The 14,737-nt window shown below is 41.1% G+C and overlaps 1 protein-coding gene across 1 annotated transcript; it reads left to right on the top strand.

The window, feature by feature from the left end:
• The first annotated feature begins 4,854 nt into the window (after positions 1–4,854).
• Positions 4,855–7,010, top strand: LOC138870792 (uncharacterized). The gene is made up of 3 exons (XM_070148630.1): positions 4,855–5,332; positions 5,502–5,613; positions 6,455–7,010. Exons 1-3 carry the CDS (start codon positions 4,855–4,857, stop codon positions 7,008–7,010), a joined length of 1,146 nt encoding a protein of 381 aa, XP_070004731.1.
• The last annotated feature ends 7,727 nt before the right edge of the window (positions 7,011–14,737 follow it).

Genomic DNA, 14,737 nt, shown 5'->3' with positions numbered 1-14,737 from the left:
AGTTCTATGAGTTTATTTGTCGCTAGGCCTACCTCGGGTACAACAAGGTTCCCAAAATAGACGCGAATTTACGTTTCCACAATATGTGTTTAAATACTGCAAATGTTTCAGAATCCTCACTGACTTGTTACCTTTTATTTTTGCTTATTTTTATTATTATTCCCATCCCATTAGGTTGGTTCACTCATACTGGCCTCATCAGCATATCATACCAGATCCAGAGGCCCTCTACCTCCTCCTCCTCCAAGCAACACAAAGGGCAAAGGAAAGACAAAGATGGACGACTTAAGTGGAATCCAAAAGGAAAATGTTGAGAACGTAGAGACTTCAGATGGTCGTAGTACTCTGGCCTCGAATGACCTGGTTTTAAGACTGGAATAAAAGATACTAGAACTGCAAGGAGAACTTGAGCAGGTCCACAACTTGGCAAACCTATCACTTACCCTCAATGTCCTTGATATCCACCAATAAAACACAAAGAACCCAACGCCTCCTCAGAACGCACAGCCACAAAATCCTACCGCACCAAATCAATACGCAACCCCACCCCAAAATATCAATCCATTGCCAATACCAACTCCACTACATCATTATCAACCAATTCAGTATCCACCAACCACCACATACTACACTTCCCAAAACACACAACCCATTCCCGATCCATAAAACTCCACCAATGACCATCACTACATCCAAGTTCCTGGCACCCATCAAAGCAACCCCATATATGTGGAAACTATGCCTCATTCTACCCAACCAATCTCCTGTGCACCGGAATCCTCTGAGAAGGACCTGCTCATTAAGAACATCGCTGAAGAACTCAAGAAATTTACAATCCGAGTTCAAAGTGTTGAAGGCGACAGAGGAATAGAGGGTTGAACTATAAAGATCTGTGCATACAGCCAGATGTTGAACTGCCAGAAAGGTACAAACCTCCCAAGTTCGAAATGTTCGATGGTACATGTGATCCGAGGGTTCATCTAAGGACCTATTGTGACAAACTTGTCGGGGTCGGGAAAGATGAGAAGATTCGGATGAAGCTCTTTATGAGGAGACTTACTGGGGACGCTTTGTCTTGGTATATCAGTCAAAATCCCAAGAAATGGTCCAATTGGGTAAGCATGGCATCAAATTTCATGGACCGGTTCAGGTTTAACATAGAGAATGCACCAGATGTTTTCTACATTCAGAATCTTAAGAAGAAACCTACTAAGACTTTCTGTGAGCACGCTACTCATTGGTGGTCGGAAGCAGCCAAGGTCAGGCCCTCTTTGGATGAAGAACAAATGAATAAATTCTTCGTTCGGGCACATGATCCACAATATTATGAGAGGTTGATGGTTATCGAAAATCACAAGTTTTCTGACATCATCAAACTCGGAGAAAGGATTGAGGAAGGAATCAAGAGCGGGATGGTAACGAACTTTGAGGCACTACAAGCCACAAATAAGGCACTACAATTAGGTGGCATATCGAAGAAGAGAGATGTTGGGGCAGTAATAGTGGCCTAGGGCCCAAAATCTCTGCTCACATATCAAACACCTCCACCCATCTATCAAACACCTCCACCCACATATCAAACACCTCCACCCACATATTAGGCACCTCCAGCCACATACCAAGCATCACCACCTACATATCAACCTTCATCTCCCAGATATTCCCAACTAGCCACTATCCATCATACCTATAATTCCCAACCATCCCACTTCCAATCACCACCAGCTCACCAAAACTATCCAAGACCAACACCCAACTTCGACCGCAAGCTACCCAGACAATATACCACCATTGTTGAGCTCATCGACCAATTGTATGAAAGGTTGAAAGTCGCAGGCTACGTCACTCCTGTTCCCGCTGTAGCATTAGAAAATCCATCCTAATGGGTCAATCCAAATAAAACTTGTGCATACCATTCTGGTATGAAAGGGCACACACATTAAAGGATAAGATCCAGACACTCATTGAAAACAAGGTCATACAAGCAAAGGAAGATGCACCTAATGTCCGCAACAATCCCCTCCCTAATCATAGAGGTGATGGTGTACATGTGATAGAAACAAATGAAGAATGGGACCTTGAGGGGTCAATCGGGCTTATTCGAGAAGGTGATGACTTTAAGGTTGCAATCACACTTACTCCTATTGTGGTTCAAACTTAGGCACCAATCGATGTTGAGGTAACTATATCAGTTCCATTCAAGGTGGAAGTGGCTCCGCCCGCAGCAACCTCCGCTCCCTTTGAAGTAGACGTGGTCACACCTTTTAATGTGACGGTATCAACCACAACCCTGGGATTATGTTGTCGAGGCTCGGCGGAAGGGAAAATCTAATGTAGAGGAATCTGACGCTGCACAAGGGATGATTAGAACTGGAAGAGTCTATACACCTGAACACTTGGGATGTTCGAGTAAGGAGGCCACTACTAGACAGCCTATTATTGAGACCGGGCCAGATGACTTGTGGAGGAAAGTACAGGCAAAGGAGTACTCCATTGTTGATCATCTGAACAAAGTCCCTGCTCAGATATCTATCATGTCACTATTGTAGAACTTAGAGGCACACAAGAACGCCTTAATGAAAGTACTGAGCGAGGCTTATGTACCCAATAACATCACTGGTGGAGAAATAGCCAACATGGTCGGTCAAGTGTTAGAGATCCATACGATTATCTTCCACGAAGATGAGCTACCGCCCGAAGGTTTTAATCACAATCGGGAATTGCATATCACAGTGCAATTTGAAGACAAGTTCATTGCCAGGGTCATGGTTGATGGAGGTTCGAGCCTGAATATTTGTCCATTGGACACTCTGAAGAGGTTGGACAAAGGTTTCCACAAGATATGGGTAGGAAGCATGAATGTGAAGGCTTTTTATGGGTCTCAGAGGGCCACGATCAGGTAAATCAACCTTTACTTGCAGATGGGGCCAACTTGGTTCGACATTGAATTCCAAGTGCTTGATATACCAGCCTCATATAATTTTTTGTTGGGCCGCCCGTGGATCCATGCTGCTGGAGCCATGCCTTCCACAATACATCAAGCCGTGAAGTTTGAATGGAACTGCCAGGAAGTAATCATTCACAGATATGGAAGTAACCCCATTTACACTAGTCAAACCATCCCGGCCATTGGACAGAGAAGATGGCTAGGAGGGGAAACCTATCATCACATCGAACGGATCAATGCCGTTGAGAAGGATAAATGGTGGAGTAACAAGATAGAAAGTATACTAGCATGGTCTGGATATGAACCCGGCAAAGGGTTAGGAAAGAACCTCCAAGGTATCACCAAGCCAATACAACTGAAAAATCATGGTATCACTTTTGGTCTTGGATACCAGTACATGGCAAGAGTACAGGGATTGGTCGTCTCCATGGCTTGGACCATATTACCCCCTTGAGCAACCAGTGCCACATTTGGAACAAGCTTTTCACCAAGCCGACACGATATGGGGGACTGTGGAAGAAGAAGCACTAGCTAGGTTGAAAATTTTGTTCCTGGAGGATGAGGACGTGGATTGCGGTGCCATAATTGAGGAGGAGGAGGAAGAAGGCCTCACCATTCAGACTGTGGCGAATGGAGCTGTTCTTAGAAACTGGACCGCCACACCATCCCAAACCCGCTAAGTCCCTGGGTAGCTTGGCAAGATTTACTTCTATAGTCATTTTAGGCATTTTAAAATTTCCTGTAGTTTCGTTTTAATCTTTACTTATTTCAAAATAAATGCTCAATTCATCGAGTCGTGCTTTGTCTGAACAATTTCTCAAGTTTTAATCAGATGCATTTGCTCTTTATTATTCACTACTATCTTTATACTTTTTCTTTTCATATTACTACTATTACTTTTCCTTATGAACCAGTGACTGTGACATGTAATGAGGCAACGCAACATGAGAATAGTGACTTAGAGGAAGAAGATGAGATACCCGAGGAAATCGTCGGGGAGGTTGAAAATTTTGAAAATAAGCCTAAGTCCAATCTGGACGAGACCGAAGCAGTAAATTTGGGAGACGCTGAGATCGTCAAAGAGACCTGCATCAGCATTCACTTGTCACCAACGGAGAAGGAAGCGTACATTCATTTCCTAAAGGAATATGAGGACATCTTCGCATGGTCATATGATAACATGACCGGTTTGAGCACTTCCATAGTGGCTCACAAGTTGCCTACTAATCCCATGTGTCCGCCAGTTAAGTAGAAACTCAGAAAATTCAAACAAGACATGAGTCTAAAAATCAAGGAGGAAGTTACCAAGCAGATCAAAGCCAAGGTTCTCAGGGTGGTTAAATATCCAACCTGGTCAGCTAACATTGTGCCAGTTCTAAAGAAAGACGGGAAGGTCAGAGTATGTGTTAACTATCGGGATTTAAACAGAGCAAGTCCTAAGGACGACTTCCCACTGCCGAATATACATATCCTGATCAATAATTGCGCCAAGCATGAACTTCAATTCTTTGTCGATTGCTTCGCGAGTAATCACCAGATTTGGATGGATGAAGAAGACAGCTTTTATTACACCATGAGGTGTATACTGTTAGAAGATGATGCCATTCCGTCTGAAGAATGCTGGGGCCACTTATATGAGAGCCATGACAACCATCTTCCATGATATGATACACAAAGAAATAGAGGTGTATGTGGATGATGTCATTATCAAATCCAAGAGGGCCGCAGATCATATAGCGGACCAGAAAAAGTTCTTTGACAGGCTAAAGAGGTACAATTTGAAACTGAATCCCGCAAAGTGTGCATTCAGGGTTCCCACAGGAAAATAATTGAGATTCATCATCAGTCATCGAGGGATCGAGCTGGATCCGTCTAAAGTCAAATCTATTCAGAAGTTACCGCCACCTATGAGCAAAAAGGATGTGATGAGCTTCCTAGGACAGCTCAACTACATCAATCGATTCATAGCACAGTCCACAATCATATGTGAACCCATCTTCAAGATGCTAAGAAAGGATGCCGAAACAAGTTGGACCGAGGATTGTCAAAAATCTTTTGACAAGATCAAGGAATACATGTCCACACCACCAGTTCTGGTCCCGACAGAACTAAGAGGACCTTTGCTACTCTATCTATCTGTATTAGATGGAGCCTTCGGATGTGTTCTGGGACAACTTGACGAGACAGGAAGAAAGGAGCAGGCCATATATTACTTGAGTAAGAAGTTCACACCTTATGAAGCACGGTATTCTCTGCTTGAATGCACTTGCTACGCTCTGACCTGGACAACCCAGAAATTGAGGCATTACTTATGTGCCTACACTACATACCTCATATCCAGGATGGATCCTCTAAAGTACATATTTCAGAAACCCATGCCTACTGGTAGGTTGGCTAAATGGAAGATACCACTAAGTGAGTTCGATATCATCTATGTAACTCAAAAGGCGGTCAAGGGATAAGCATTGGCAGATCACCTTTCTAAAAATCTGGTGGGAGGAGAATACGAACCTTTGAAAATGTATTTTCCTAATGAAAAAAGTATCATTTGTAGGAGAAGATATTACCGAAGCATATGATGGTTGGAGGATGTTCTTTGACGGAGCCGTAAATTTCAAAGGGGCATTGGAGCAGTTTTGGTATCAGAAATGGGTCAGCATTATCCGGTATCTGCTAAACTCAGATTTCCTTACACTAACAGTATGGCAGAATATGAAGCCTGCATACTAGGCTCAACATGGCAGTTGACATAAACATTCGGGAGCTGCTAGTGATCGGCGACTCAGATTTGCTTGTGCACCAGGTACAAGGAGAGTGGGTCACCAAGAATTCCAAGATATTGCCATATCTGCACCATGTGCAGGAATAGAGAAAGAGGTTTACAAAGATAGAATTCCAACATGTGCCCAGAATTCAGAACGCGTTTGCCGACGCATTGGCCACCTTATCATCCATGATACAATATCCAAATAAGAACTATATTGATCCTATTCTGGTGAGGATCCATAATCAGCCGGCATATTGTGCTCATGTCGAGGAAGAAATGGATGGAAAGCCTTGGTTTCATGACATCAAAGAATACTTATCATAAGGAGAATACCTGAATCATGCAAATCACACTCAGAAACGCACGTTTCGGAGATTGTCAAATTAGTTCTTCCATAGCAGAGGAAACTTGTACAGAATAACTCCTAATTTGGGTCTACTAAGATGTGTTGATGCAAAGGAAGCTTCTAAGCTACTTGAGGATGTGCATGTTGGGACCTATAGTCCACACATGAATGGTTTCGTCTTGGCTAAGAAGATACTCAGAGCTGATTATTTTTGGATGACCATGGAAATGGATTGCATTCAGTATGTCTGCAAATGCTTTCAATATCAAGTGCATGCCGATATGATAAAAGTGCCGCCAAATGAGCTCAATGCAACAAGCTCACCTTGGCCATTCGCCGCTTAGGGAATGGATGTTATTGGTCCGATTGAGCCCACTGCTTCAAACGGACATAGGTTTATTCTGGTAGCCATTGATTACTTCACAAAATGTGTAGAAGCTACATCTTACAAAGCTGTAACCAAGAAAGTCATCGCAGATTTTGTCAAGGATCGTATTGTATGCCGATTCGAAGTTTCCGAGTCTATTATTACTGAAAACGCCGCCAATCTCAATAGTGATCTGATGAAAGCCATGTGTGAAACTTTCAAAATCAAGCACAAGAATTCCATAGCCTACAGACCTCAGATGAATGGAGCCGTGGAAGCCGCTAACAAAAACATCAAGAAGATACTAAGGAAAATGGTAGGGAACCACAAACAATGGCATGAGAAGTTACCCTTTGCTCTATTGGGGTGCCGTACCACGGTTCGCACATCAACCGTGGCAACTCCCAACATGTTGGTTTATGGTACCGAGGCTGTCATCCTAGCCGAAGTGGAAATTCCTTCTTTAAGAGTCATACAGGAAGCTAAACTCAGCAATGCAGAGTGGATAAGGGGCCACTATGAGCAATTGGACCTTATCGATGGAAAGAGGATGAACATAGTATGTCACGGCCAACTTTATTAGAACAGAATGTCCAAAGCTTTCAACAAAAGGGTCAAACCAAGATAGTTCGCACCAGAGCAGCTGATACTGAAAAAAATCTTTCCACGTCACGATGAGGCCAAAGGGAAATTCTCTCCCAACTGGCAAGGTCCATACATGGTTCACAGAGTACTAACAGGAAAAGAACTCATACTTGCAGAAATGGACGAAGAAGTCTAGCCAAAACCGATCAATTCAGACGCAGTCAAGAGATACTATGCTTAGATACTTTACATTTCCTCATTTGATGTAATTGAACATCACTTGACCTAATTCCCATTTAAGGGGGGGATACGTATGCAGCCTTATGGGTTCGGTCATATGATAATAAAATTTTCATTTTCCCCCAAGCTCAGAAACTGGGGCAGAATTTTGAGAAGGATTCTCAAAATTCCGGAGAGGGTTCAGTATGGTCCATCATCCACAAACAGTTAAAGATCATCTACCAAACTGGGGCAGAGTTTTGAGGAGGACCCTCAAAATTCTAATATGAGATAGCTGCAATGCCTTGGAGACGTGTTACAGTCACTAGTTCATCTAAATATATCAATATATTTCTAAAACAACTCTATTTTTTTATCAATAATTGCATATTTTAGAAAACTCTATTTCCATAACAAGTCAGGCGTCACCCAGGGGAACGCGAAAGGCTTTCGGGACGGAGCATAGCAAGGCCAACGGAAAGCACGAACCAACCTCCCCACAAAACTTACAACTTTTCTTTGAACGCAGGTACGTTTGACATGACGATAGCACTCGCAAACACATGTACACAAAGCAAATTCACTATCCAACAAGCCACCAGACACTGAATATACATCTCTAGCTAAGACATGTGCTACTTTTACTTACTACTTGCTCTCTGCATGAGGCTAATCTTTGCCTCCATATTTGCATGAGGCTAATCCTTGCCTCCCATTTGCAGGAGTCTAATCCCTGACTCCATGTTTGCATGAGTCTAATCCTTGACTCCATACTTGCATGAGGCTAATCCCTACCTCCCTACTTGCATTAGTCTAATCCTTGACTTCATACTTGCATAAGGCTAATCTTTGCCTCCATACTTGCATGAGGCTAGTCCTTGCCTCCCTATTTGCATGAGTCTAATCCTTGACTCCATATTTGCATGAGGCTAATCCTTGCCTCCCTACTTGCATGAGTCTAATCCTTGACTCCCTATCTGCATGAGGCTAATCCTTGCCTCCCTACTTGCATGAGTCTGATCCTTGACTCACTACTTGCATGAGGCTAATCCCTGCCTTCCTACTTGCATGAGTCTAATCCTTGACTCCATACTTGCATGAGGCTAATCCCCGCCTCCCTACTTGCATGAGGCTAATCCCTGCCTCCCTACTTGCATGAGTCTAATCCTTGACTTCATACTTGCATGAGGCTGATCCCTGCTCCCTACTTGTATGAGTCTAGTCCTTGACTCCATACTTGCATGAGGCTAATCCCTGCCTCCCTACTTGCATGAGGCTAATTCTTGCCTCCATACCTGCATGAGCTTATCCTTGCCTCCATATTTGCCTGGGACTAAGCACTGTCCCTTTTTGCACATATATTGCTCTATTTTACTATATATCTACTTTCCAATCGGGCTAAGCTCTGCCCTCCATTTCACAAGACTAATCATTATCTTGATAACATCATGACTATTGCATACCATGGGTTGAAATATCACTAATTTATTCAAAGGCGTCATAGTCTAAAGGCATCATCCTCATAGCCAAAAGACACCATGCCATGGCATGAGGATCCCTCAAACTTGCATATCATTATTCAAAGGCGTCATGGTTCGGAGGCACCATTGTCATGGCCTAAGAATATCATTTCATGGCCTGCGAATTCCTCACTAAACAATATATGGCCAAGGATGTCATGGTCTAAGGATGTCATCTTTAACCGTCCAAAGACAACCTTCATGGTCCAAAGGGAATCTGCATCATGTTTAAATTTTCTCAAAAATGTTTGTAGCATCTTTTATCTGCAGGTAACCAGTAAGCAACCGCTATCCTAGCAGGAGCGATCTCACTCCAGTTCCCTCCAACTGTCACGAGCTTCAACCGCTCACCGTAGCCGTTTTCGCATCGCGTGTCCGTTCTTGCAGTAATTTCATCGGCATACTCCGCGGATGAATCCAGAACTACACATGGCCTGATTCCTGTAAAACCAGGGATATGTAGGCAACTTGAAAACTGGAGTCTAGCCTCTGTCTTTCAAAACATCCCATCCGGTCAAAATTGACTATCATTTCTTTACCCGAAAACTCTTTCATCCTTCTCGGGTAAAGAGGGGCAACTGTTGATACCCAATTTTTTCCTATATTTTTTATATATAAGTATAAATACATTCAAAATAGCATATATATATATATATATATATATATATATATGCATATATAAGAATCAAGGTTTTTATAATTTTTCCATAATTTTAAGGATTTAAATTGATTTATTTCCATTCTTTTTATTCATAAAATCCCCAATAATTATCCCTTCAAATTATTGTTGTGGTAATTTAGTCATTTAATTTCTATATTTATGTCAAAATATGGTTAAAATATTTTTTATGTATTTTTATAATTGAATTTGGTATTTTTAAAACTAAATTGCATATAAATGCAATATTAGCCCCATTAATGTATAATTGCATTTGTATGGGTAAAATTGATCTCTTATATTTTGAAAATGTTAAATATATATTTTAAAATATTTTGGTATACAAAATTATTTTCCAGAAATTGTTTATCATTTATTATAAATTATATAGGGAAAATTGTCTATTTAACATATAGCCAGATTTGCCTTTCAATTGTAGCCCGATTAAACCCAACCCCAACCCAATTTCAGATTAAAACACTCGACCCAAACCCTAAACCCTCCTACCTGGCCCAATACCCGTTAAATCCTGGTCGTTGATCTAAAAGATCAACGACCCTCATGAGTTCTTTCCTTTTTTATCCCAAACAACCCCTAACCCTATCTTATTTCTCAAATCTGCCGCCTCTGTATTCTCTCATCTCCTCTCCTCTCTCAACCCCTCAACCTAACCCTAGCTCCTTCAACCGCCGACTCCCTTCTCCGGTCTTTTCCGGTGATCTCCCTTCAACTCCTAAGCCTCCAATGGCTCCTTTATTGCCATGCTCGCCTTCTCTGAGGCCTTCAAGGGCCCTGGGCCGCGCTGACTTGCATCTAGGGTTTGCTATATGGTATGTTCTTGGCTACTTCAGTATGATTTCAAGCGAAATCTTGCTGTACTTGTTACGATCTTGGAGATTTTAGACTGGTCCTTTCATCTTTACTTGGGTTTCTTCTGAAAACCCTAATTTTTGCTTACATCTCCTAGATCTGTACGATTCTTAAACGATTTGAGTCTATTTCTTTAATGTTTTACACTCTCCTTGTAACTCTTTACAAGAATCATCGATTTCAAGTGTTTTCACCTTCTTCTAAAATTAGGGTTTTCGGAACTTCTTCTAAAAACTTGTTTAAACCAATTCTTGATTTTTAAACTTCTATCTCTTGCATATTTCGATCGATTCTATGATTTTATTACCTTTTCAACTTGCCTATGTTGAAAACCCTAATTTGTTAGTTCCAATCTTGGGTTTCTGAGTTTTGTTTTGATAGTGTGTTTAGTTAATCTATATGTTTCTGTGATTCTGTGATTTTACCCTTTCTTGCTAAGGTTCCTAATTATGGTTATCCCTACCTATTGTGTGATTTTACCCTATTTTGTTCACCAATGTTTCTGATTCTTTACTTATCCTACCTATATCATGCTTATTCTACTAATTCAGACTATGCTCTACATGAATCCCTAATTTATATACGATTTTTGTCCTACTCGACCTTTAGAGTTCTGGTTTTTGCTTACTATGTGCTTGTTCTTATAAAGTGGTGCTAAATAAGTGCTATTTTCTACTTTTGAATCCTTAAGTCTTTGTGATTGATTTTTCACTGATTTCGCGTGATATCTCTACTGATTTTTAACCTTGTAAAATATTTTCTGACCTTATTCTACAGTCAATTATGCTATTAATTGATTTCTTAAGTCTTTTCCTTGATTGAAATATGCTGAACCTAGCTTCTATTACATGTTGGGTACTGGTACTATGCAGAAATATCTCCTTATTTGTTATGCTAAGCGTTATACAATTTCTTTCCTTATTTGCCACATGTTTATTACCGTTTGAAGTTGACTCCTCAATTAAAGGAGTACTTACCTTGATTTCGTGACTGATTGATTCTGAGTTCCCATATTTACTGATGAACTTTGATTTTTACCTTATTTGATACCTGCTTTCAAACTATATATACACACTCTCTTATTAGCACAAACACACGAACACTCTTGATTCAAATGCTCTCTCTCACTCACTTAAACTTTCTGTTCTCTCTCTTTTGTGCTACTTTCTACTATTCTAAGTTAGTTGGCTGCAAGCCAAGGCTAACCAGTGTGTTCTCCTGCTCTTTCAATTTGCTTACTGTCTTCTTTACTGGTATGTTCTAGTTTCAATTTAAGTTCCAACAACAATATGGTTCTTTTATTGCTTCAGTTCATCCTGTTTCTAGTTTGCTTATATTTATGGTTTTGCCTATATGATATAATTCAATCCAAATTCTGTTATAACAAGTGTTTATATGTGTTCATGCCTGCAAGCTTCAAAAATCAGTATTAAAATTAGATATCATGCCTATAGGGAACAACGTCAAATTTTGCCTATAGATCTAAACAAGTTTGGTTTTAAATAAATTAATCCGGTTAACGATTAGTTCACTTCTAAATCAGTTCAATTAAGTGGTTTGTATTTCTTTGAAACGAGTTCTTCAAAACTGCCTTAATCTATTACTAGACAGCATGCCTATAGGGATTAAAGAGTCCATTTCAAAACCTGCCTTGTTTCTATATAAAATATAGTCACCATTATTCCACGCGTAGGCAAGCCTATAGGGCGTTTCCAAAACTTGCAATGCTGAAACTGTTTTTGTTACTTGATGTCATTCTGATCTTTTTAACAGTATTTAAAAAATTAATAGGCAACTAATAGGGTCATTACTTCTAGGTTTATAAAACAAACTGCTTGTATTCTATACATTCACTTAGACATCATGCCTTAGGATACTGTTTAACAAAACGGCCTTTATTTGTGTTTGAGTCGTGCTATTTACATGCCTTATTTGTGAAGGTAAACTGAGCCTCTTATTTGCTGCTTCCTATTCTTCTTTGCTAAAGTCCTAACTGTTCTTGCCTGCCGCCTTAGCATTTTCACCTTTAAAACCTTTGGGGTCTGTCCAGAACCACCTATAGGTAGAGGTCCTAAATCCCTCCGGGACCATTAAGAAGGGATGGGTAACAGTACGCAATAGAGATCGCTGACCAAACACTCGCTTTAAATGACCACTAAGGGGGTGGGAAGGGTAGATATGGGATATGATGACTATGCGCTAATGTCACGTGTAGCCCCTCATTGAGGAGTGTTTACCGGATATTATGTGGGGTGATCCTATAGGCTAACCAACCTAGGACTCCTCCTTTTCCAAAATTCCTTTTTCTGTTAAAACCTTTGTTTTATACAACTTGTTCAAAAAACCTTTATCCAACGTGTTTTACTTGCAACCTATTTGATTCAACTGTTTATTTGTAATGGACTAATTTGTGAAAATGAGTACGGCTGGGATCCACAGTTGTGGACCAAGAGGGGTTCCTAACACCTTCCCCTCGAGGTTATTTCGAGCTCTTATCCCTAAATCTCTAGTAATGCAAACCAATCCAAGAGTTAATCGGTCTAGATGCCCTAACGCACCGTAACCCGTTAGGTGGCGACTCTTCAAATACCCAATTACCAAATGGAAATGAGTTATCACACCCCATGGAATGTCGAAACCCGGGCATCTCTCAGCGGAGGAGAAAAAAAGGGGGCGCGACAGCTGTTCGTCCGCCTTTGAAGTGTGGAGCAAGGGTGGACTTGATAGGTATCATTTGAGTTCTTCTAAAGTTTGCTGGCATTTTTGGGTCCAGGAAAAGTTATTCTTCTTCTTTAACAGTAAGAAGAACTGATGGCTTTTATCTGAGGACCTCGATATGAACCGGCCCAGGGTGGCTATACATCCGGTTGGCCTTTGGATGACCTTGATGTTGTCCACATGGTGATGTCCTCCATACCTTTGATTTTGTTAGGATTAATCTCGATCCCTTGATTGGACACCATAAACCCGAGGAATTTTTTCGATCCGAACCCCAATGTGCACTTCTCCAGGTCCAGCTTTATATTGTATTTCTTTAATATGTTGAAGATCTCCTGCAAATGTTTCAAATGGTACTCTGATCGCAGGGACTTGACTAATATGTCGTTAATATAAAATTCAATTAATTTCCCTATCTGTTCTTCAAACATCCGATTTACTAGATGTTGATAGGTGGAAACGACATTCTTTAATCTGAACGACATTACATTATAATAGTAGGTGCCAAATTTAGTATTAAAAGAAGTCTTTTCTTGATTGCCCGGATCCATCCGAATTTGGCTGTTCCCAGAATAGGCATCGAGAAAACTAAGTATCTCATGCCCGGCCATCGCATCGATGTTAGGCAAAGGGAAAGAATCCTTGGGGCATGTCTTGTTTAGATCTTTGTCTATACACATTCTTAGCTTATTCCCTTTTTTAGGAACTACTACTATGTTAGCTAACCGGTCTGAGTACTTAAACTCCTGAATAGATCCTATTTCAAGGAGTTTAGATACCTTGTCCTTATGAATGCATGCTTGACCTCGGATGTGGTCTCCTCTGCTGCTTAACCGGGTGAAACTTTGGGTCCAAACTTAGCGTATGAGTGTTTACCTTCGGTGGGATACCTGTCATGTCAAGATGGGACCAAGCGAAACGGTCTATGTTAGCTTTAAGGAAATTAGTGAGTTTTTTCCTAAGCTTGGGGGTTAACCCCGTGCCTAGGTATATCTTTCGATCTGGTAGGTGTTCGATCAATATGTCTTGCTCCAACTCTTCGACCATCGATTTTGTGACATTGGTATCATCAGCAGCTATGAACGATCTCGGAACTCCGTAATCATCCTCATCACCTACTCCTCGTTCCTCCGGTTCGGTTGAGATCGACATTGGTGATTACTATTTAATTTTTACCTTTCTTGTCGACTCAGTGTTCCTTAATATCGAGACAGCGGGCACCGAGATTACCTCATTGACTGCGAACATTTCCTTTGTGGGCGGTTGCTCTCTGTAGACCATCTTGACTTCTCCCGGCATAGGGAACTTCAACGACTGGTGCAAGGTCAAGGGTACTGGACTCATGTTGTGAACCCACGATCTTCTGAATATGGAATTGTACCTCATGTCCCCTTCGATCATGTAGAACTTTATTTCTTTGGTCATACCGGCGGTTTTTACCGGCAGGGTCCCCTTTAGTGGTTTCACATGCCATGTTAAATCCATTCAACACCCAGACTGCCGGCACTATTTGGTCCTATAACCCCAATTGCTCTACGATCCTCGATCTGATGATGTTGGTTGAGCTACCTAGATCAATACACATTTAACTCGAGATTTATTGATAAGTACGGATATTACCAATGTATCAATGTGAGGTTAAACGATTCCCTCGGCATCTTTGTCGCTGAACAAAATGGTTCCCTCCGGGACATAATATCGGGTGCATTTTTCCCTTGTGATGGATACTTTAGTGCGCTT

The sequence above is a fragment of the Nicotiana sylvestris genome, chromosome 6 (genome assembly GCF_000393655.2).
Source record: "Nicotiana sylvestris chromosome 6, ASM39365v2, whole genome shotgun sequence".
NCBI lineage: Eukaryota > Viridiplantae > Streptophyta > Magnoliopsida > Solanales > Solanaceae > Nicotiana > Nicotiana sylvestris.
This window is presented reverse-complemented; position numbering and strand designations above follow the sequence as displayed.